Source organism: Myotis nattereri (assembly GCF_964212035.1).
Source record: "Myotis nattereri genome assembly, chromosome: 2".
In the NCBI taxonomy this organism is placed as follows: domain Eukaryota; kingdom Metazoa; phylum Chordata; class Mammalia; order Chiroptera; family Vespertilionidae; genus Myotis; species Myotis nattereri.
In genome coordinates this window covers 110,144,475-110,167,015 of record NC_138076.1, presented here as the reverse complement: position 1 = coordinate 110,167,015, position 22,541 = coordinate 110,144,475, and the positions used below count along the sequence as shown (strand labels likewise).

Genomic DNA, 22,541 nt, shown 5'->3' with positions numbered 1-22,541 from the left:
ATTTCAAATCTTTGACTTGATTCTTGCAATTCTCTAGTCTGCTGTTGGATCTCTGTATAATATTCTTTTTTTTTTAATATATTTTATTGATTTTTTTACAGAGAGGAAGGGAGAGAGATAGAGAGTTAGAAACATCGATGAGAGAGAAACATCGACCAGCTGCCTCCCGCACATCCCCCACTGGGGATATGCCCGCAACCCAGGTACATGCCCCCGACCAGAATCGAACCCGGGACCTTTCAGTCCGCAGGCCGACGCTCTATCCACTGAGCCAAACTGGTCTCGGCATCTGTATAATATTCTTTATTTCAGCCAGTGTATGCTTAATTTCTAGGTGGTTCTTTTTCATAACCTCGAGGGTCTCACTAGATTTATTGAGGGTCTCACTAAATTTATCAGTGGTTTCTAGAAAATTCTTGAAAAACCTTATAACCATGGTTTTGAACTCTATATCCAGTAGTTTGCTTTCCTCCATTTCTGTCATTTGTGACTTGTTTGTCTTCGCATTTTTTATGCGTCCCTGTGTGATAGAGTGGCTTTCTGTGTTAGGTGTCCGATAGGGCCCAGTGGCTCAGCCTCCCCAGTTACCTGAGGTGGACACTCTTGGTGCACCCCTTTGTGGGCTTTGTACATAGTCTTGTTGTAGTTAACCTTGATTGTAGTAGGTATCACTGGGAGGAATTGACCTCCAGGCCAATTGGCTGTGAGAATCAGCCTTGTCTACGGTGGGAGAACTTCTGTCCTGGAGACACCCTTCTGGGGCAAGACTTGCTTCAGTGGGGCTTTGGTGCTCACTGAGTCTGCCCCCTGAGTGTGTCCCTTATGGATCTGAGAAGTTGTAATCTGGATGGTCCCACTCTGACCACTGGGTACCCTGGCTCTTGGATCTCTAAGGAGGTGCTAATTTAGCCTCTGCCTGAGGCTACCCAACAGGAGCTATGGAGAGATCTGTAGATTCCTCTTCTTTGTTTGGGGTTTGGAGGTGCCCAGATGAGGCCCAGCTGTGAAGCAATGCAAGCTGCTGTGGGGCCTTGGGCCTTCTTTTGGATGTTCTGCGTCTGTCTGACCCAGCTGCTGTTCATTAGGTAATTTTAGATTGCAAAGGGCCAGGCCATTCATATGCAAAAGCCTCTGGGCACAGCTTGGGTGGGGCGGGGTCTCAGGGAATCAACAGGGTGGAGCAAACAGCTATGGCTGATCCTCAGCCCTGCCCTAAGAGGCCCCGGGTCTCAGGGTTCTGCGGTAATCGCTGCAAGCACCTCTTAGAGAAAGCCACCCTCAAGTTCCGCCCGCCTCCAGACAGTCCAGTTTCTCCCCGTATGAGTCTGGGTCCCCAGAGACTCGCCCGGAACTGAAGTTCAGAACAGTCGGGAGCTTTTGTCTCCCTCCCAATTGAAAAAGACAACCGTGGCCTCAGTTGCCAGCCCTTTCCGCATGCACCTCCGTGCCTCTGCACTTTACTTCTGTACCTCCTCTGAGTCTCAGTGTGCTTTTCTCTTTCCTTCTAGTTGTAGAATTTCCACTCAGCCAGCCTTCCTGTAGTTCTGGATGATGTCCATTTTGTCTTTTACTTGTATTTTTGAAGTGGTTGTGCAAGGCAACAATTTCAGGTGTTTACCTATGCAGCCATCTTGGTTTCTCCCCTCATTTGGATTTTAATAGGGATTGCATTGAATCTGGAGATTTCTTTGGGTAGTATGGCCATTTTAAGAGTGTTAAGTCTTACAATCCATGAACATGGAATGTCTTTCTATCATTTGTGTCTTCCTTAATTTCTTTCAGTAGTGTTTTGTAATTTTCAGTGTACAAATTTTTCACCTCCTTTATTACATGTATATATTTTTTAAGTATTTTATTCTCTTTTTATGCATTTGTAAATGGAATTGTGTTCTTAATTTCATTTTTAGATTGTCCGTTGTTAGTGTTTAGACATGTAATTGATTTTGACCCTACAACTTTTGCTGGATTTGTTTATTAGTTCTAACAGTTTTTTGGCAGTGTCTTTAGGGTTTTCAATGTATAATAAGATCATGTCATTTATGAACAGACAGAATTTAACTTTTTCCCTTCCTTTTTGAATGTTTTTTTTTTTTTTTTTTTTTTTGCTAACTACTCTGCCTAGAACATCCAGTACTAGCTATATAATAAAAGTCTAAGCGACCGTTTTGGTGGAACGACAAGAACGACTAGTTGCTATGATGCGCACTGACCACCAGGGGGCAGCTTCTCAATGAAGGAGCTGCCCCCAGTGGTCAGTGCACTCCCACAGGGGGAGCGCTGCTCAGCCAAAAGCTGGGCTCATGGCTGGCAAGTGCAGTGGTGGTGGCGGCGCCTCTCCAGCCTCCACAGCAGTGCTAAGGAGCAGCAAGCCAAGCAGTAAGGAGTGAGCAGGAGGGCAGTAAGGAGCGAGGGATCCCAGATTTCAAGAGGGTGTAGGCCGGGCCGAGGGCACCCATCCCCTCCTGTGCCCCCCGGGCCTCTAGTGTTGAATAAAAGTGGTGAGAGTGGTCATTGTTGCCTTGTTCCTGGTCATAGAGGAAAGCTTTCAACTTTTCACCATCTAGTATTATGTTCACTGTGGGTTTTTCATATATGCCCTTTATTATGTTCAGGTCATTCCCTTCTATTCTTAGTTTGTTTAGTGCAAGCATGTCAAACTTGCGGCCCACAAGCCACATGCGGCCCACAACAAATATTTTTGTGGCCCAGCCAATATAACAGTATGTAAGAAACTTTTAATAAAAATTTTGTAACTTAATTTTTACAATATCCTGTTATACATAATCTATATATATATATAAAAGGCTAATATGCTAAGTGTCTGACCAGTTGTTATGAGATGCACTGACCACCAGAGGGCAGACACTCAACACAGGAGCTGCCATGACGCACATTGGCCATTTACAAAGAAACAGCACCTTGGACCTGGCGCCTACAAAGCAACACTCAGCATCCCCAACTGGGACACAGGCCCCGCCACCACCCCAGAACCACAGCCCAGCAAATTGCAGCCGACGCTGCTGAGGCCCCATGGGGCAAAATGTGGTCCACAGCCCAACCCAGCCTGGTAATGGTAGCTGTGGGCGCCAGGTAATGACATCACATAGCAACGCCCGGCTTCCTCTCCCTAGTGACAGGCCATTTAACAATAAACGGCACTACAGACCTAGTGCCCTCAAAGCAACACTCAACTTCCCCCAAGTGGGACACAGGCCCCGCCACCACCTCAGAGCGACAGCCCACCAAATCACAGCCAACGCTGCCGAGATGCCATGGCGCAAAATCAGCCCACAGCCCAGCCCAGCCTGGAAACAGTTTCTGTGGGCACTGGGTAATGACATCATGTAGCAACGCCCAGCTTCCTCTCCCTAGCAACTAGCCTCCCTGGGGTTTCTTCAGCCCAGGAACATGACTTGCTTTATAGCCAGGTGCAAACATTTTACACTTTAACCAAATGTCTGTGAAGCATTTTCCCGAGCCTCATCTCATTTGATCCTCACAGAAGTCCTGGAGTAGGTAGATAGGAGACTTTGTGGAATCCTATTTTCTTTTCATTAGCCAGAAAACAGAGATTTAGAAAGCTTAGAAACTTGACCCGACTGAAAAGAAGTAAGAAATGGTGGACCTTGAAAATGACTTCAGGTTTTCTCACTGCGCAGAATATAGTCAAACACTGCTGCAGTTAAATATTTCACTCTTTGTTCTCCCTGCATGATCTACAATAATAATCTGCTTCATGTTGATATTTACTGTTGTGTTGCTGACAATTACCTGAAAGAGAAGTTGGGGTGCTTCACTGGGCTTGAAAAAGTTTAGTTAAATCAGAAAGCAGATCTAATTAAGCAAGTTTATCTATAATAATAAAAGCATATTATGCTAATTAGACCAGACGTCCTTCCGAACCACCTACTGGACAAAGCCGCAGCTCTGAAGGCCAAGGCAAGCCACCGCAGCTGCGAGGGCTGCGCCACTTGCAAGAATTTCATACATTGGACCTCTAGTTCTATATATATATAAGGCTAAGTTGACTCAAGCATGCGTGGTATATATAAAGCTCTTGCTGGTGCCAGTAGCGCGTGTTTTGATCTGTCATTGTCGATCGTGAGTTTGTTGACATTTCTATTATAGAGAAAGGGCAAATAGCGATATTAAAATATTTCTTCTAAATAATTTCCTTTCAATGGGCATGAATTCATGCACCAGGCCACTAGTTATTAATAACAAACTCCAGCGTTCACTAATGACTAATTACTATAATCATGTTACATTCATTTCCCTTAGGTGCCATACACGCAGGCGCATTTCTCTCCACTAATACTAGCAGTGAATATTTTATCAGCGGTTGCCATGTCATTAGTCTTGTACTGACTTCTTTGGTGTGCACAACAGGAAATAATTACTTTTGGGAGAAGAAGAAAAATAGGCCCGCGCCAGTTTGGCTCAGTGGATAGAGCATCTGCCTGTGGACTGAAGGGTCCCAGGTTCAATTCCAGTCAAGGTCACATGTCCTGGTTGTGGGCTCGATCCCCAGTATGCAGGAGGCAGCCAATCAATGATTCTCATCATTGCTGTTTCTATCTCTCTCTCCCTCTCCCTTCCTCTCTGAAATCAATAAAAATATTTAGAAAACAAACCAAGAAAAATAGGTTTATTTGTGTTGTGCTTATTAATTTGTGCAGTTATTCAGTGGCTGGCAAATGTTCAAGAAAAAATATTAATTTTTATTAAAATGTTCTATTATTTTATGTTAACGATTACTCATTTATTTCAGCTGTTTGTATTCAGCATGTCTCTATCGAAATAAACCCACATTTCTATGAAAATTGAAGCTTTAGTTTTTTTGTGGCCCACATAAATTTAAACCTTGTTTATTTGGCCTGTGTTAGCCTTTGAGTTTGACATGCTTGGTTTAGTATTTTATCTTAAAAAATGTCAATTTGTCAGATGCCTTTTTGCATCAAAGAAATTATCGTATGGGTTTTTTTCTTTATTAATGTGGTATATTATACTGATTTATTATTATACTAGAGGCCCGGTGCACAAAAATTTGTGCACTTGGCGGGGGGGGGGGGTCCCTCAGCCTGGCCTGTGCCCTCTCGCAGCCTGGGACCCCTCGGGAGATAACGCCCTGCTGGCTTAGGCCTGCTCCCAGGTGGCAGAGGGCAGGCCCAATCCGTAGGTGCAGCCCCTGGGCGGGCTCAGAGCAGGGCCGATTGGGGAGTTGGGGCGCTGCCCCCTGTCATGCACAGAGCAGGGCGGATTAGGAGGTTGCGATGCCACCCTCAGTCACGCTCAGGGTAGGGCCGATTGGGGGGTTGGGGGCACCGCCCCCTGTCACACTCAAGGCAGGGTCGATGGGGAGGTTGCGGCGCCACCCGCTGTCACACACAGAGCAGGGCCAATCAGGGGGTTGGGGCGCTGCCCCCTATCACTAACAGAGAAGGGCCCATCAGGGGGGTTGGGGCTCCTTACCCTGACACGCACAGAGCAGGGCCCATCAGGGTGGTTGGAGAGCTCCCCCCTGTCACTCACAGAGCAGGGTCGATCAGGGGGTTGGGAGCTCCCCCCTGTCATGCACAGAGCAGGGCCCATCAGGGGGTTGAGGAGCTCCCCCCTGTCACTCACAGAGTAGGGCCGATAGGGGAGTTGGGGCACTGCCCCCTGTCACACACAGAGCAGGGCGGATCAGGGGGTTGGGGCGCCGCCCTCTGTCACCCACAGAGCAGGGCCAATGGGGAGGTTATGGCTCTACCCTGTCACACAGAGCAGGGCCCATGGGGGGGGGGGCGGGGGGGTTGGGCTCTGCACCCTGTCACACACAGAGCAGGGCCAATCAGGGGGTTGGGGCGCCGCACCCTGTCTCACACAGAGCCGCAGGGTGATCAGGGGGTGGGAGAGCTCCCCCGTATCAGGCACAGAGCAGGACTGATCAGGAGGTTGGGGCGCCGCACCCTGTCACGAACAGAGCAGGGCAGATAGGGAGGTTGTGGCCCCGCCCCCTGTCACACACAGAGCCGCAGGGCGATCAGTGGGTTTGGGCGCTCCCCCCTGTCACGCTGATCCCGGTGCCGGGAGGCCTCTCGGCTCCGCTGATCCCGGTGCTGGGAGGCCTTGCGGCTCCGCTGATCCCAGTGCTGGGAGGCATATTACCCTTTACTATATAGGACAGAGGCCTGGTGCATGGGTGGGGCTGGCTGGTTTGCCCTGAAGGGTGTCCTGGATCAGGGTGGGGGTCCCCACTGGGGTGCCTGGCAAGCCTGGGTGAGGGGATGATGGCTGTTTGTAGCTGGTCACACACCCTTCAGGGTGGGGGTCCCCACTGGGGTGCCTGGCCATTCTGGGTGAGGGGCTGAGGGTTGTTTTCAGGTTGGCGGGTGACTGAAGCTCCCAACTGCTCTTTTTTTTTCTTTTTCTTTTTTTTTCTGGGCCAGCTTTAGCTCTGGCTCCAGCTCTGAGGCCTCTGCTGCTGAAAGCAGGTATCTGGTTTGTTTGGGTTCTATAATCGAAACAATGTATAACTCCAGCTCTGAGATCCCAGCTCGCTTAAAGCAGGTTTCTGGGGTTTTGTTTAGCTTCTATATTTGTTACAGTGTTTCAAACTGCAGGCTCAGAGGCTGGCAAGGCAGGCGGGGAACGTTGGTTTCCTCCATCACTGAAGCAAGCAAGCCTCATGTTAGTTTCAAGCTGCCTGGCTGCCGGCCGCCATCTTGGCTGGCAGTTAATTTGCATATCTTGCTGATTAGCCAGTGGGAAGGGTAGCGGTTGTACGCTAATTACCATGTTTCTCTTTTATTAGATAGGATTCTTTGCATTCCAAGAATAAATCCCACTTGGCCAAAATATATAATCCTTTTAATGTGTTGTTGAATTTGGTTTGCTATCATTTTGTTGAGGGTTTTTGCATCAGTGTTCATCAGGGATATTGTTACGTAGTTTTCTTAAAGTATTTTTGTCAGATTTTGATGTCAGTGTATGCTGGCCTCATAGAATGAGTTTGGAAGTGTTCCTTCCTCTTCAATATTTTGGAAAGATTTGAGAAGGATTGATGTTATTTCTTCTTTAAATATTTGGTAGATTTCTCCAGCAACGCCATCTGGTCCAGAGCATTTCTTTGTTGGGAGGTATTTTATTACTGATTTAATCTCTTTACTAGTTATCAGTCTGTTCATTATTTTGCTTCTTCATGATTCAGAGATTTATTTCTAGAAATTTATCCATTTCTTCTATGTTCTCCAATTTTTCACATAGAATTATTCATAGATGTCTCTTGTGCTCCTTTTTATTTCTGTGGCATCAGTTTTAATGTCTCCTTTCATTTCTGGTTTGTTTGTTTGGTCTTTTTTATTTTAACCCTCACTTGAGATTATGTTTATTGATTTTTATTTTTATTTTCTTGAGAGGGAGAAAGATAGAGAGATAAACATCGATGTGCAGGATTTGAACCTGCAACATAGATATGTCCCTGACCAGGAATCAAACCCACAACCTTTTGGTGTACAGGACGATGCTCCAACAAACTGTGCCACCCAGCTACGGCTCCCGTTTTGGTCATTTGATTCTTCTCTTTTTCTCAGTTTAGACCTAAGGGTTTAGCAGTTTCGTTGATCTTTTCAAAAACCTGCCTTAGTTTTGTTTTACTTTTTCTATTTTATTACATATTATGTTTATTTCTGCTCTAATATTTACTATTTCCTTCCTTCTGCTAACTTTGATCTTTTTTTTAATTCCTTGAGGTGTTTAGGTAGGGTATTGATTTGATATCTTTTTCTTTTTTAATGTATGTTTTTACAGTTATTGCATTTCCCTTGTAGAACTGCTTTTGCCACATCTCATAAGTTTCATTATTTTGTGTTTTTATTTTCATTTATGTCAAGATATTTTCTAATTTCCCTTGTGATTTCTTCTTTGACCCATTGGTGTTTAAGTGTGTGTTTAATTTTGACATATTTGTGAATTTTCAGTTCTTTTTTATTAGTTTCTAGTTTCATTTTCATTGAGATCAGAAAATATACTTGGTATGGTTTCAGTCTTCTTAAATTTATTAAAACTGGTTTTATGGCTAACATGCACTGTATCCTGGAGAACAGTCTATATGCACTTGAGAACATATGTTCTGCTGTTGTTGGATGAAGTGTTTTTTATATATCTACCAGAGGCCCTATGCATGAAATTCGTGCAAGAGTACGCCTTCTCAGCCCTGGCTGCCTCAGCCCTCACAGCCCTGGCTTCATCCGGAAGGTTGTCTGGAAGATCGTTCTGCTGTTCAGCTGTCCAGTCAATTTGCATATTATGCTTTTATTATTATAGATTAAGTGTACTAGGTTTATAATGTTGTTCAAGTACTCAATTTTCTGTTGATCTTCTGACTGGTTGACCTATTTATTATTGAAAGTAAGATATTGACATCTACTACTATTGTGTTACTGTCTTTTTCTTTCTCCAATTCTGTCTTAGTTTGCTTCATACATTTGGGTCTCTGTGCTGTTAAGATGTGTCTATATTTGTAATTGTTACATCTTCCTAGTGAATTGGCCTCTTGATCCTACTATAATGTCCTTGTGACAGTTTTTTTTTAATTAAATCTTTATTGTTCAAATTATTACAGTTGTTCCTCTTTTTTCCCCCGAATAGCTCTCCTCCACCCAGTTCCCACCCCACCCTCTGCCCTTACCCCTCCCACTGTACTCATCCATAGGTGCACGATTTTTGTCCAGTCTCTTCCTGCACCCCCACAATCCTTCCCCCCAAGAATTGTCAGTCCACTCCCTTTCTCTGCCCCTGGTTCTATTATATTCACCAGTTTACTCTGTTCATCAGATTTTTTATTCATTTGATTTTTAGATTCACTTGTTGATAGATATGTATTTGTTGTTCATAATTTTTATCTTTACCTTTTCTTCTTCCTCTTCTTAAAGAATACCATTCAGCATTTCATATAATACTGGTTTGGTGGTGATGAACTCCTTTAGCTTTTTCTTATCTGTGAAGCTCTTTATTTGACCTTCAATTCTGAATGATAGCTTTTCTGGGTAAAGTAATCTTGGTTGTAGGTTCTTGCTATTCATCACTTTGAATATTTCTTGCCACTCCCATCTGGCCTGCATAGTTTCTGTTGAGAAATCAGCTGACAGTCGTATGGGTACTCCTTTGTAGGTAACTGACTGTCTTTCTCTTGCTGCTTTTAAGATTCTTTCATTGTCTTTTGCACTTAGCATTTTAATTATGATGTGTCTTGGTGTGGTCCTCCTTGGATTCCTTTTGTTTGGGGTTCTCTGTGCTTCCTGGACTTGTAAGTATATTTCTTTCACCAGGTAGGGGAAGTTTTCTGTCATTATTTCTTCAAATAGGTTTTCAATATCTTGCTCTCTCTCTCCTTCTGGCACCCCTATAATCTGGATGTTGGTGCGCTTGAAGTTGTCCCAGAGGCTCCTTACACTATCTTCATATTTTTGGATTCTTTTTGCTTTTTGCTTTTCTGGTTGGGTGTTTTTTGCTTCTTCGTATTTCAAATCTTTGACTTGATTCTTGCAATCCTCTAGTCTGCTGTTGGATCTCTGTATATTATTCTTTATTTCAGTCAGTGTATGCTTAATTTCTAGTTGGTCTTTTTTCATATCCTCCAGGGTCTCACTAAATTTATCGGCGGTTTCTAGAAAATTATTGAAAAACCTTATAACCGTGGTTTTGAACTCTATATCCAGCAGTTTGCTTTCCTCCATTTCTGTCATTTGTGACCTGTTTCTTTATCTCTGCATTTTGGCTGCTTTCCTGTGTTGATAGAGTGGCTTTGTGTGCTAGGTGGCCTATAGGGCCCAGTGGCTCAGCCTCCCCAATTACCTGAGGTGGACACTCTTGGTACACCCCCTTGTGGGCTTTGTGCACAGTCTTGTTGTAGTTAAGCCTTGATTGTAGTAGGTATCACTGGGAGGAATTGACCTCCAGGCCAATTGGCTGTGAGAATCAACCTTGTCTACGGTGAGAGAACTTCTGTGCTGGAGACACCCCTCCGGGGCAAGTCTTGCTTCAGAGGGGCTTTGGTGGTCACTGAGTCTGCCCCCTGAGTGTGTCCCTTATGGATCTGAGTTGTAATATGGATGGTCTCACTCTGACCACTAGGTGCACTGGCTCTTGGATCTAAGGAGGTGCAAATTTAGCCTCTGCCTTAGGCTACCCAGCAGGAGCTACAAAGAGATCTGCAAATTCCCCTTCCTTGTTTGGAGTTTGGAGGTGCCCAGATGAGGCTCAGCTGTGAAGCAGTGCAAGCTGCTGTGGGGCCTTGGGCCTTCTCTTGGAAGTTCTGGGTCTGTCTGGCCCAGCTGCAGTTTGTTAGGTAATTTTCAGATTGCAAAGGGCCAGGGCATTCATATGCTAAAGCCTCTGCTGCAGCTTGATTGGGGCGGAATCTCAGGGAATCAACATGGCAGAGCAAACAGCTATGGCTGATCCTCAGCCCTGCCCTAAGGGGCGCCGCGTCTCAGTGTCCCGGTAATCGCTGCTAGCACCTCTGAGAGAAAGCCGCCCTCGAGTTCCCAGTTCTGCCTGCTGCCAGACATTCCAGTATCTCCCTGTATGAGTCTGGGTCCCCAGAGACTTCCTGGAACTGGAGTTCAGAGCAGTCAGGGGCTTGTGACTCCCTTCCGATTGAAAAAGACAGCCGTGTCCTCAGTTGCCAGCCCTTTCCACGCGCACCTTTTTACCCATGCACTTTACTTCCGCACCTCCTCTGAGTCTCAGTGTGCTTTTCTCTTTCCTTCTAGTTGTAGAATTTCCACTCAGCCAGCCTTCCTGTAGTTCTGGATGATGTCCGTTTTCTCTTTTAGTTATATTTTTGTAGTTGTTGTGGGAGGCTGCAATTTCCGGTGCTTACCTATTCCACCATCTTGGTTTCTCCCTTGATGTAGATATTTTCAAAGATGGAAGAATTGTCCCTGTCAAGTATTTTAGTTGATTTATATCTTCTGTAATTGTCATCTTTGCAAAGTTTTGAGTCCCCATATGGATTGCTGGATATAATAGGTCATGCGCTGTCCCTGTCCTTTGTAGCCTTTGTTACCTTAAGGACTCTAGTTTTCCATTTATATGTTTAAGTACCAATCTTACCGGCTTAAAAATGTAAGCTTTTAACCCTGCTCTCTCTGTTCCATATCCTTCCAATGAAAAGTGGAGTTGGATTGCAGCACAGGAGAGAAATTTATAAGGGGAATATTGAAGTAATGACTGCAGTAGGTGAAGAGGGAACCTATTTCCCTTGCCACAGGCGCTGGCGCCCTGGACAACAGGGCTGGCAGCTTCTCCGGCCTGGCAGCCTGGCACCTCGGGCAGGTGGTTTGTCTGTCTCCTGGGCTGCAGCCAGCCACAGGCACTGGTGCCTGGACCAAAGGTGGGCAGCTTCTTCTTCTTCTGTGCTTTCAGGGAGGGCAGTCGGTTATGTGTATATGTGTATGCATGCAAACATAGGCGTGTACACGTGTGTTTGTGGAAATCTGCTGGGCAAGTCAAAACCATAGAAGAATTTCCCTCTATCTCTTGAATCTTCCAGAGATATCCCCCACTTTTTTATTCTATCACTACTGGAGAGTCAGTATTTGCATCCAGCCAGCCAGTGAGTCTCTCAGTGTCTATTTCTGACTTCTTCTTTCCCTGTCTGTCTTCCAACCCCTAATCATATTTCCACCTGGATGCATCATTTTTACTCCCAATATGCTGTATAGAGAAGGAGTCAGGATGCTGTCTTCCCATGAATAATACTCAGTAACAAACCAATTGCATTTTAGTTGGGCAATGCCCCTACCCACCCTGCAAATCCCTTCCACCGTGCATTTCTGTTTCACTTTTTTTTGTTGGATTGTTCTGCTGCTCCTTCTCCTCACCCCACCACCCTTAGATCGTAATGTAAAATTCTTTTACCATGTCAAGAAATTATTAAAAATACAGTTACTTTGAAAAAAAATATAGGTACTTCTCCAAACACCGGCGGGGGGGGGGGGCGGTGAGGCGGGGACAGGGGCAGGGAAGAGGCGGCCACCAGCAGAGTGTGTACCCCAATGTGCCAGAGATGTAATGAGGCCCAGCCCCCTGTATTCAGAACCAGGCTCTGGCCATGTAGAAACGTCTCATTTATACCTCTGGCTACAGCCAGCTGCACACAAAAGGTTAGGAGTCCTGAAGCCTGTCCTGCCGAGGAGAAAGAGTGTGGCCCTCTGTCCCCCCAGCGCCTGCACACCCACGGCCTCAGGCGTAGAAGATGAGCTCAGGGATCTGCCCGCCCTGCACCCCGGTGCCGTTGGTGCTGTCGGAGGAGCATTGGAACTGGAAGGTCACCTTCTTGCACTGCACCTCCATCAGGCCCTCCTGCCCGAAGTAGCTGAGCTCGCTGCCATCCAGCACGGCACTGGCTGTGTAGAAGGTGTCCTGCTCCACCTGCACTGGGTGCTCGAACCTGTCCGGGAAGGTGCTGCTGGAGCCGTTGGACACGAACCTGGTCAGGTTCTGGGCGAGGACCACCCCCAGGCGCTTGAGCTCGATCTTCACACTGTACTCGGCTTTCCCGGAGCTGGACCCGTACAGGCCCAGCCCCGCCACAAACACCCTCCTGTCCACCGAAAACTGGATGCTGTTGCAGCGCCCCCAGTTGCGCCACTGGTTGCTGCAGTAGGCTGAGGACTCGAAGCGGTGGCACCTCTGCGGGGCCAGGCCTCGCCTCTTGGTCAGTGGGGTCTTATTGGCCGCCGTGTACCACAGGAAGATGTTGTGGGTCTCCTCCAGTGTCAGGATGTCCGACTGGGCAGCGCCATTGGCAAACTCCTCCAGGGTCATGGTTGGAATGCGGACCAGGTAGAGGGCTGGCCCCCGGCTCTTGCCTGCCGCCTGGGTTTCCGATCACCGTCAGTGGCAGGCGGCTTCTTCCGTCCTTCCCCTTTCGCCTCCCAGCATTGTGCCTACGTATGCAAATTAACCGCCATCTTTGTTGGCAGTTAATTTGCATATCGCCCTGATTAGCCCATGGGAAGCGTAGCGAAGGTATGGTCACTTACCATGTTTGTCTATTATTAGATAGGATATGTATTGAGGTTTACATTTTTCAGTTTCTTGCCTTTTCATATATAATTTTATCATGTATACAAACAATATATTCATTTTGCTTGTGTTTAAGCTTTCTAAAAAGGTATTCAGTATATAGTGTTCTGGCTTGTTTTTTTTAACTTACTATGTTTCTAAAGTTAAGTAAGGTTAACCATTTCTATATGTTTTTTGTCCATCTGTGATTTTACTTTGGGAAATATCTCTTCGTATACATTGTACATTTTATAGGGATATTCTTTTTTACTGGTACAGGTAAGTTTCAAGATTCCTTGTTACTCTAAATTCTATGATTTTAAGATAATTTCTCTTATAAAATAAAAGTATCATTTGGAAGTTTAAGTGTTAATTGATTGATAATTCAGATAAATTGATTTTACAATTCAATTTTCTGAACCTATTTGTTTTTATCTTCCCTCTATGAAATCGTAATTGTTGTTTGTTGGACATAAAACCCACCCCAGCTTACAAATATTGCTCCATTTTTACCTGCCTATGTATGGCAATGTTACTCCATGAAAATGATGGAATGAAGATATTCACATTATACCCTTAGTGGTCTTTATAATAGAAAATATTTAACAATTCTATTCATGGCTTTTCAGTTGGATAATTAAAGTTTCTGAGGAGGTCAGTTTTCATCTTTTTAAAAAAATATATATTTTTATTGATTTCAGAGAGGAAGTGGAGAGGAGGGAGAGAGAGAGATGGAAACATTAATGATGAGAGAGTCATTGATTGGCTGCCTCCTGCATGCCCCCCACTGGGGATTGAGCCCACAACCTGGGCATGTGCCCTTGACCAGAATCAAATCCTGGACCCTTCAGTGCATTGGCTGATGCTCTACCAGTGGTTCTCAACCTTCCTAATGCCGTTACCCTTTAAAACAGTTCCTCATGTTGTGGTGAACCCCAACCATAAAATTATTTTCATTGCTACTTCATAACAGTAATTTTGCTACTGTTATGAATCGTAATGTAAATATCTGATATGCAGGATGTATTTTCATTGTTCACGACCCACAGGTTTGAGAACTGCTGCTTATCTACTGAGCCAAACCAGCTAGAGCCACTTTTCATCTTTAAAAGTTTGTTCTTAAAAAAAAAAAAAAAAAAAAAAGAGTTTCTTCTTTCCATGGGACTGTATTCCTTCAGTCTTGGAATTATACATTAGGATTTCAGAAAGGCTTTGGATGCCTGAGAGATATGTTGGGTTTTTGTTATATTCATATAGATAGCTTTTATCTGTGTGAAAAGTGAAGTGAAAGCAATATTGCCCAGAGCAATAGTTTTCAAACTTTCTTTAGCTGAGCTCACTCAGGCACTTTGAAAGACCCCCATTTGCACTTGTAGATGGAAAAAAAAATTGACTTAATTGTACCAAAAAAGTTAGAGAAGAACAAAATAAAATATGTTGACACATTCATTGCATTTTATTTTCAATAATATCTACAATGCAGGGAAATGGTAAGTTTTTTATAAGAACCCAGAGGGGACTTATAATTTTGGTTCAGTTGACCAGCCTTAAAATGTGGGTATTTTAAAGGCCATCTTGTTTTGAAGCATATTTATTGACATTGTCAATAAGCTAAAATATAAAGTATATTCAGAAATGATCAGAGCATATCTGTGGACTACTCTCATTGAAAGTGAAGCTTTCATAACAGAACAAAAAAAGAATATTGTGGTTATTTTAAGAGGAAGAAATAAAAATTGTGGGACTGGAGGAGTGGCTCTTTTAAAATGTACAATAGAGATTTAAGATTCAAAAGTACTACTAATATTTCTTACTAATATGAGTGTTCAACTTTATCTGAAATTCTTCAGTGATGTGAATTGCATTATTTCCCATGGCAGCCATTCCATATTCAGACACTATCATCCTTTTCAAGTTTTTTCTTATATTGAGCCAAAATTGATTGTACTATGCAGGGCAAATCTAATGTTCTTCTATATGAATATTCTTCAAATGTTTGAAGAAAATGGATTGTATGTCTATGTTATCTCGTACCTGGTTTGAGCTTGCGCAGTCTCTTCTGGTGTGTGTGTGTGTGTGTGTGTGTGTGTGTGTGTGTGTGTGTGTGTTTCTATTCGATGTGGTTTTAGGGCCACTCAGCTGCCTTGATATGAGGTTGATGACACAGCTCATATTGATCTTAACACTTCCTATTCTTTCTCCAGTTGCTTTGTTCTTTGCCAGATTAAACTTGGCAAAGTAGTCTCTAACTTTTCACAAGTGAATTGGTAAAATTGAAACCTATAATTAAGCACGCATTTGAAAAAATACATATAAAGACTTTTAAGTGATGTTTCCTCTATATTATAGATTTCCAACAAGAGATTTCTTTTAAATTTTAGATAATAAGAATTACATCCCTTGGGATTGACTATAATCTTACTCAATAATGCGCTATCATTGTCAGTTTAGACCAGACCAAACCAGGAGAGAGGGGCTTGCAAACTAAAACTAAAAGGATTACAAAAGAGAGAACTGCCCAGCCAGCATGGCTCAGTAGTTGAGGATCGACCTATGAATCAGGAGGTCACAGTTTGATTCCTGGTCGGGGCACATGCCCAGGTTGTGGGCTCAGTCCCCGGTGGAGGACGTGAGGGAGGCAGCCGATCGGTAAGTCTCTCTCATCATTGGTGTTTCTATCTCTCTCCTTCTCCCTTCCTCTCTGAAATCAATAAAAATATATTTTTAAAAAGAGAGAGAGAATTATATCCCTTGGAAGTTGGCTTCAAACAAAACAACCTTGGCAAATAAGTATGCTTTAACTTCATGATGTAGTATTGTTTTCTCAACATGTTAAACAAATGCATTTTTATTTTTGTGTTTTCAGATAGTGGCCAGAACTGTAGTGCCAATAGTAAAGGTGAACAGCTAAGTGCCAAACTCAGAGCTTTACCCGGGACAAACGAGCCTTATGAAAGTAGCAGTCACAAAGAAATAGGCAAGTGACCATGTTCCCCACCCAGTCCCACAGGTACAACAGGTCTGAAAGCTGATGAAATGGCAAAAAATGTATAATTGGGCATTAAGAATTTCATATATACAGAGAATTGAAATGACTTGGGAGAGCATTTCTATTCACTCTGCATTGTTCTCACAGTTTTGATTATGAGACTAACTGGCTTCATGTTTGTTTGCAATATATATATATATATTCTAATGTAACTATCTGTTTTGAACCTAGATGCCTCATATGTGGATCCACTTGGCCCTCAAGTAGAAAGACCAAAGACTGCAGCCAAGAAAAGACTAGAGGAGGATGATTTTGCTGATGAAGAGTTAGGAGATGATTTGCTTCCAGAATAATATGTACATTATGTTATTTATTAAAGGAAAGAAATTACCTTGCAAGATAGTACCCATGTTAAAACCTTGGATTAGATATACAAACTTTAATTTTGTACACTTCCAAAGTTTTTAATAAGTGTATTGTGTTCTGTGAGTATGGGTTTAAGTCTTGTTTTGTTTTTAATGGAAAAAAACATGTGAAAGTAATCCGTTAACCTATGACTTCCTTACCCTTTTTAAAACATTGACCTCCACCCCACCCCCCCGAGTAAGTAATGAATTTTGTTGGACAACCAGTTATCACTCACACACACACACACAGACACACACACGTGCATAAAAATTATCTTTAATATGCAGTGTATGCTGTTTTCTATAATTTCATTTTTAAAGTGTTATAATGAAAACTGCATTGATTTCTTGGATTGCAGCTTGAAAAATACTATGCTAGAACATATCATTGATGGATATTTAGTCAAGCTAATTTGCTTCGAGTTTGGAAACTATACTTCTTTGGAAGTTTGCCTGAGGAGGGATTATACTACTACTAGAGGCCCAGTGCACAAAATTCGTGCACAGGCGGGCGGGGGGGGAGGTTCCTTCAGCCCATCCTGTGCCCTCACACAATCTGGGATCCCTCGGGGGATGTCCGACTGCCGGTTTAAAGGCCTAAACTGGCAGTTGGACATCCCTCTCACAACCTGGGATGCTGCATGCACCAGTGACCATACTTTTCATACAGGTGAAAGGCATCTTGCTGTTGTGTGGGCAGCTACATTTTTTTGCCCTGATTATAAAAGTAGTACATAACATGATCCTTCTGAGGCAGTAGTACCATTTTCCCCATCTTATGGGAGGAAAAACTGAAGCAGAGAGAGGTTAAGTAATTGGCTTTGTCACACAGTTATAAGTGTCAGAATCAGGGCTGACCACAAAATGCAAGCCAGAATCCATGCATGTCATTGCTGCATCATCCTGTTTTTTCAGTGTTAGAGTAGCCTTGCCTGGTTTTAATTTTTAAATCTAAGAGACTGTTCCCAGTATATAGGGTAGAGTCCCTAGGCCTGGTCAGCAATCAAGGCCAATTTTGGGGGCAATCAGGGCGGCCCTCACTGGCACCCACCTTGGCTGGTAGCCTGGTGCTGCCCACTCACTGCCCCCATCCCCCGCCACTGCCGCCACCAGTTGCCTCCCTCTACCCATTGGCACCCGCCTTGGCTGGCCTGGCACCACCCACTCTCAGACCCCACCAACTGCCTACTGGTCATTCCGCAGGTCGTTCCACCATTTGGTCAATTTGCATATTAGGGTTTTAAGAGTAAAACAATATGGGAGATCAAAGATGGCTGCAGAGGAGGTAGAAACTATACACACCTCCTCCATGTGCCAACCTGGATTTACAGCCAAAAATATAGAGCAATCAACCTGAAAAAAAAACTGAAAAACACCTGAACAGGAGTATTATATCCAAGGATTGCTAGAAGAAGCTACAAAGAAACTGGTAAGAAGGGCAGAGACATGAAGAGAGCTGGTCCCTGCACCCAGGTGTAGTGGCTGAGAAGCCAGAGGGCTATTGTGGCTGCAAAAGTTTCCCCCCAGGCCCGGTTGGTGTGGTTCAGAGGTTGAGCGTCAACCTATGAGCCAGAAGGTCACAATTCATTCCAGGCCAGGGCACATGCCCAGGTTGTACGCTCAATCCCCAGTGTGGGACGTGCAGGAGGCAGATGATCAAGGATTTTCTCTCATTGATGTTTCTCTCTCCCTTCATCTCTGAAGTCAATAAAAATATTTAAGTCCTCTCTGAGGAGAATGATGTCTCAACCTCGTGCCAGAACCCCCAAATCAGAGCACCAGGGCTGGGAAGAAGAGCCTACGTAGCATCTGGCAGCAAAAATAAGCAGGGACTTGGCTGGGAAGAGAAGATAACCTGCTAGCATCCCAGGTGCTCTCCTAAGGGGCACTGCACAGGAGCTTGCTCTTGGGCACTTACCCAGGGCTCTCACAGAGGGAAGAAGACTTAAAAGCTATAAAGAGAAGATCTGGGTAGCATAGCTCCAGAGATCTGGAGGGTTGGCTACTGAGGTCCCAGTCCTGAGTCAACATCCCCCACTGCCCACAGGCACCATCTCCCAGGGTCAGGCACTTCTATTCTTACAGCACCAGCTGGGGAAAGGGCACTAACCCCATCCTCCAAATATTGATGACACCTCCCTTCAAAGCTCAAGTTCTGCATAAAGGGCTGTTGGCTGCATCCAACAGAGACCTGGAGAAACTACTAGCATAGAAAGGCTTTCAGATGGTCATTGAACTGATGGCTTTGGAACCAGGGCCAATCTGCCCTATCCCACAGGTTAGGGAGACTCCCTTGTCAGGGTCTGTGGCAGCGGGCAGCTGTAGAGCTAGGGTAAGGCTTGTACTTGCTCCCCTCCCATGGGCCTGTGCCACTCCCAACAGAGGGCTGCCTTGACTTGCATTGCCAAATCCTGCTAAGCTCAGTTCTTTGGGAGGAAGGGAGCAGCACAACTCAGAACTGGGACATTTGGTGCAATGCCCCCTCAGAGTCCACTAGGTCTCTGGAAGTGCATTGCAGAGCTAGGCAGAGGTGAGCAGATGGCTCCCCTCCCAAGAACCAATGCCATTCCCAGTGGAGGGCTGCCTTGATTTGTTCTTCCAAGGCCTGCTGGCACTGCCCTGCTGGGTGCAGCTTTACAGGGGGAAAGGGGCACAACTCAGAACTGGGTCATTTGAGGTGTCCCCCTCAGATCCTCCCATAAGGGTCTCTGGTGGTACACTGTCGAGCTAGGGGAAGGTGAGCAGCTTGCTTCCCTCCCAAGGGTTGAGGGCTGCCTTGATCTGGTCCTCCAAGTTCTGCGGGGGGGGGGGGGGGGGGAGGGGAGCACATCTGAAAGCCCAGGGTTTCAGATTACAGCTACAGCATCAGAGTTTCTGAAGGCATGCCCACAGAGCTATGGGGAGGAGGCATGCAGTTTTTTATGGGCCAGTGCTACCACCAATGGAAGACTGACTTTATCTGTTTTCAAACCCCCAGCTGGCCACGTCCTGCTGGACTGTTTCAAGGGAGAACGGAGGCTCCACTCAGAGCCGGACATTCAGAGTGCATCTATCTCAGAGGCTTCAGTCCAGGACTTGAGCAGGTGTGGCTACAGAACTGAAAGAGTGAAGCTCACCCCTTCCCATCCCACTCCAGTGGTACCACTCCTAAAAGAAGGCTTTCTCCATCTATTTGCCCAAATTCCAGTGACCCTGTCCTGTCTTACTGAGCTTGATCCTGCAGTGAGGACAGCTGGCTATACCCAACCTGAGCCTGCAGTATGCTCCTCCTGGGGGGCTAGTTTTGGAGACTGTAGCAGAGACCAAATGGTATAGCTCTGGAATAGGGGCCATATTCTTCCCATTGTGTGCCAAACCATGCTGCATTGAACTAGGGGGCCGACTAGCCCTGTCTGCTCAATCTGGCCACTATGACACACTGAGCTTGAGCCCTGTGGAAGGACCAGTGGGGCATGGCCATCGTGGGTCCACTCTACAGCCTTTCTTCATAAGTCTCTGGAGGAAGTCCAGGCAACTATTGGGGGGAGGGGGACAGAGCAGCCAACAGGTGAAGGCCAACCTCAGGAAACCTTGGACTTTTGTTGAATTGATCCCAGCTCAGAGCCCTAGGAAGCCAAGTCATCTACACAGATTGGCCCCTCCCACACACACCCAAGTCAAGTAAACACAGGCACACACAGTGAACAGCTTGGTAACTCTAGATAGGTAGACCAAAACTGGTTACACATAATGTCTGGCAGCAACCTGCACCTGAACCACACTCAAGTGGACCAAAAACCAACACAAGCAGTGGTGGGCTTCAGACCAAACCAGAGCTTGACCCAACCAGCCACACAAATTATATACCCAAAGGAAGATTCCAGCAAGAACCAGACCTTGATGAGAATAAGCTAACCTTGGGAAGCAGCTCCTGCATAACATCTCATACAACATGACAGAGGTTTACTCCTATAATCATCCAATCTGAAAGGTTAACTGCATCCACAATAGGGCCAACAGCATTCATCAAGATGGAACTACAACATGAGATATACATAATCCACAAGAAACATTCTTGGAATATGAGGCTCAAGTGATCTGGAAGATTTTGCCACTGAGCCCAAGACACCTTGAGATTGCACCTGCACAGCAGCTTGTATGCCATGATAAGGGTTGAGCCTTACAGTGAGACAGCCTGATGGTTGAAACCACCCACAAATTGGCCAACAGCAATTAAGACCCAATTACCAACATGAAGGCCCAAACAACCCACACAAGAGACATTCCTAGAGCCCCCAGCTCAGGAGATGGAGGCTGCAACACTGGGTCCCACAGGACACCTGCAGCAGAAGGCCACAATACCAAGACTGGGAATCATAGCAGTTCTATCTAATCCATAGAAACAGACACAAAAAGACAGCTAAAACAGGGGGACAAAAAAAAAATAGGTCCCAACGGAGAGAATGCTAGTAATCTCTAGAAAAAGAGCTAAATTAGATGGAGGCAGGCAATTTATCAGAAACAGAGTTCAAAGTAATGGTTATTAGGATGCTCAACAGCATGAAAAATGACATTGAAACCATGAAAAATAACCAGTCGGAAATGAAGATACCATATCTGAAATAAAGAATATATTGGAAGGAATAAACAGCCAGTGAATCGAATCAGCAATTTAGAAGACAAAGTAGGAAAAAAACACACACACGCACACAATCAAAGCAGCAAAACGAATGAAAAAGAATGATGGTGGTTTAAGGGAACTTTGAGACAACATGAAATGTAACATACACAACATAGGGATACCAGAAGGAGAAGAAAGTGAGCTAGGGCTACAGAACCGGTTTAAGAAATAATGACAGAAAACTTCCCTAACCTGGTGAAAAAAAAACCCACACAAGTTCAGGAAAACAGAGTCCAATCAACATAAAAACAAAGAGACCAATACCAAGACACAGCATAATTAAAATGGCAAATGTTAAAGACAGTGAATTTCAAGGCAGAAATAGAGGGATAGTCAGTTACCTACAATGGAGTTCCCATAAGACTGTCAGCTGATTTTTCAACAGAAACACTACAGGCTGGAAGGGATTGGCATGAAGTATTCAAAGTAATAAAAAGCTGCAACCAAGCAGCTCTATCCAGCAAGCCTATCATTTAAAATCAAAGATAAAGTGAGTTTCTCAGACAAAAGACTAAAGGAGTTCATTACCACCAAACCAGCATTTCAAGAAATGCTAAAGGAACTGCTTTATGAAGAAAAATAAATATATAGAAAGAGGATAATAGGCATAAAGAAAAAAATGGCAATAAGTAAGTACCTATTAATAATGACCTTAAATTTAAATTGACTAAATGCTACAATCAAAAGACATAGAGTAGCTGAATAGATAAGAAAACAAGACCCATATATATGCTGTCTACAAGAGACCTGCCTCAGAACAAAAGATTCTCACAGGCTGAAAGTGAAGGGATGGAAAATATATTCCATACAAATGAAACAAAAAAGGCTGGGATAGTAATACATATATCTGACAAAATAAACTTCAAAACAAAGGCCATAAAAAGAGACCAAAAAAGTCACTACATAATACTAAAGGGATCAATACAACAAGAAGATATAACCTTTGTAAACACATGCACCAAATATAGGAACATATAAACTCTTGGTAGACTTTAAGAAGGATATCAAGAGCAATACAGTCATAGAAGGGGACTTTAACACCCCACTGTCATCAATGGATAGATCTTAAAGACAAAAAATCACCACAAAACAGAGACATTTAACAACACACTAGGTCAGATAGATTTAATTTATATTTACAGAAAATTTCATCCCAAAGCTACAGAATATATATTCTCAAGTGCACATGGACCATTCTCAAAAATAGACCACATGTTAGGACACAAAATAAGTCTTAACATATTCAAGAAGATTGAAATCATATCAAGCATCTTCTCGGATCACAATGGCATGAAACTAGAAATCAGGTACAATTTAAAAAACAAAACAAAAAAACCCCTCAAAATCAATCAAACACAATGGAGTCTAAATGGCATGTTATTAAACAATGAATGGGTTACTAATGAGACAAAAGAAGAAATCAAAAATT

The 22,541-nt window shown here is 44.2% G+C and overlaps 2 protein-coding genes across 4 annotated transcripts in view; one reads left to right on the top strand and one right to left on the bottom strand.

Moving 5' to 3' along the window:
• Positions 1-18,188, top strand: part of IFT88 (intraflagellar transport 88) — a 169,321-nt gene extending 151,133 nt beyond the window's left edge. For all 3 annotated transcript variants that reach the window (XM_081083541.1, XM_081083542.1, XM_081083543.1), the window contains 2 exons: positions 15,923-16,033; positions 16,277-18,188. In XM_081083541.1, the coding sequence (XP_080939667.1) occupies positions 15,923-16,033; positions 16,277-16,398 (233 nt within the window). In that variant the 3' untranslated portion in view covers positions 16,399-18,188. The remainder of the gene's footprint in view (positions 1-15,922; positions 16,034-16,276) is intronic.
• LOC308513474 (BTB/POZ domain-containing protein 6-like) lies at positions 11,849-13,523 on the bottom strand. Its single transcript, XM_081083555.1, has one exon. It carries the CDS (start codon positions 12,814-12,816, stop codon positions 12,232-12,234), a length of 585 nt encoding a protein of 194 aa, XP_080939681.1. The 5' UTR covers positions 12,817-13,523; the 3' UTR covers positions 11,849-12,231.
• Positions 18,189-22,541: the final 4,353 nt, after the last annotated feature.

Excerpts from the sequence above, each read along its gene's own strand:
- LOC308513474 (XM_081083555.1), bottom strand. The coding sequence starts at position 12,816 with ATGACCCTGGAGGAGTTTGCCAATGGCGCTGCCCAGTCGGACATCCTG.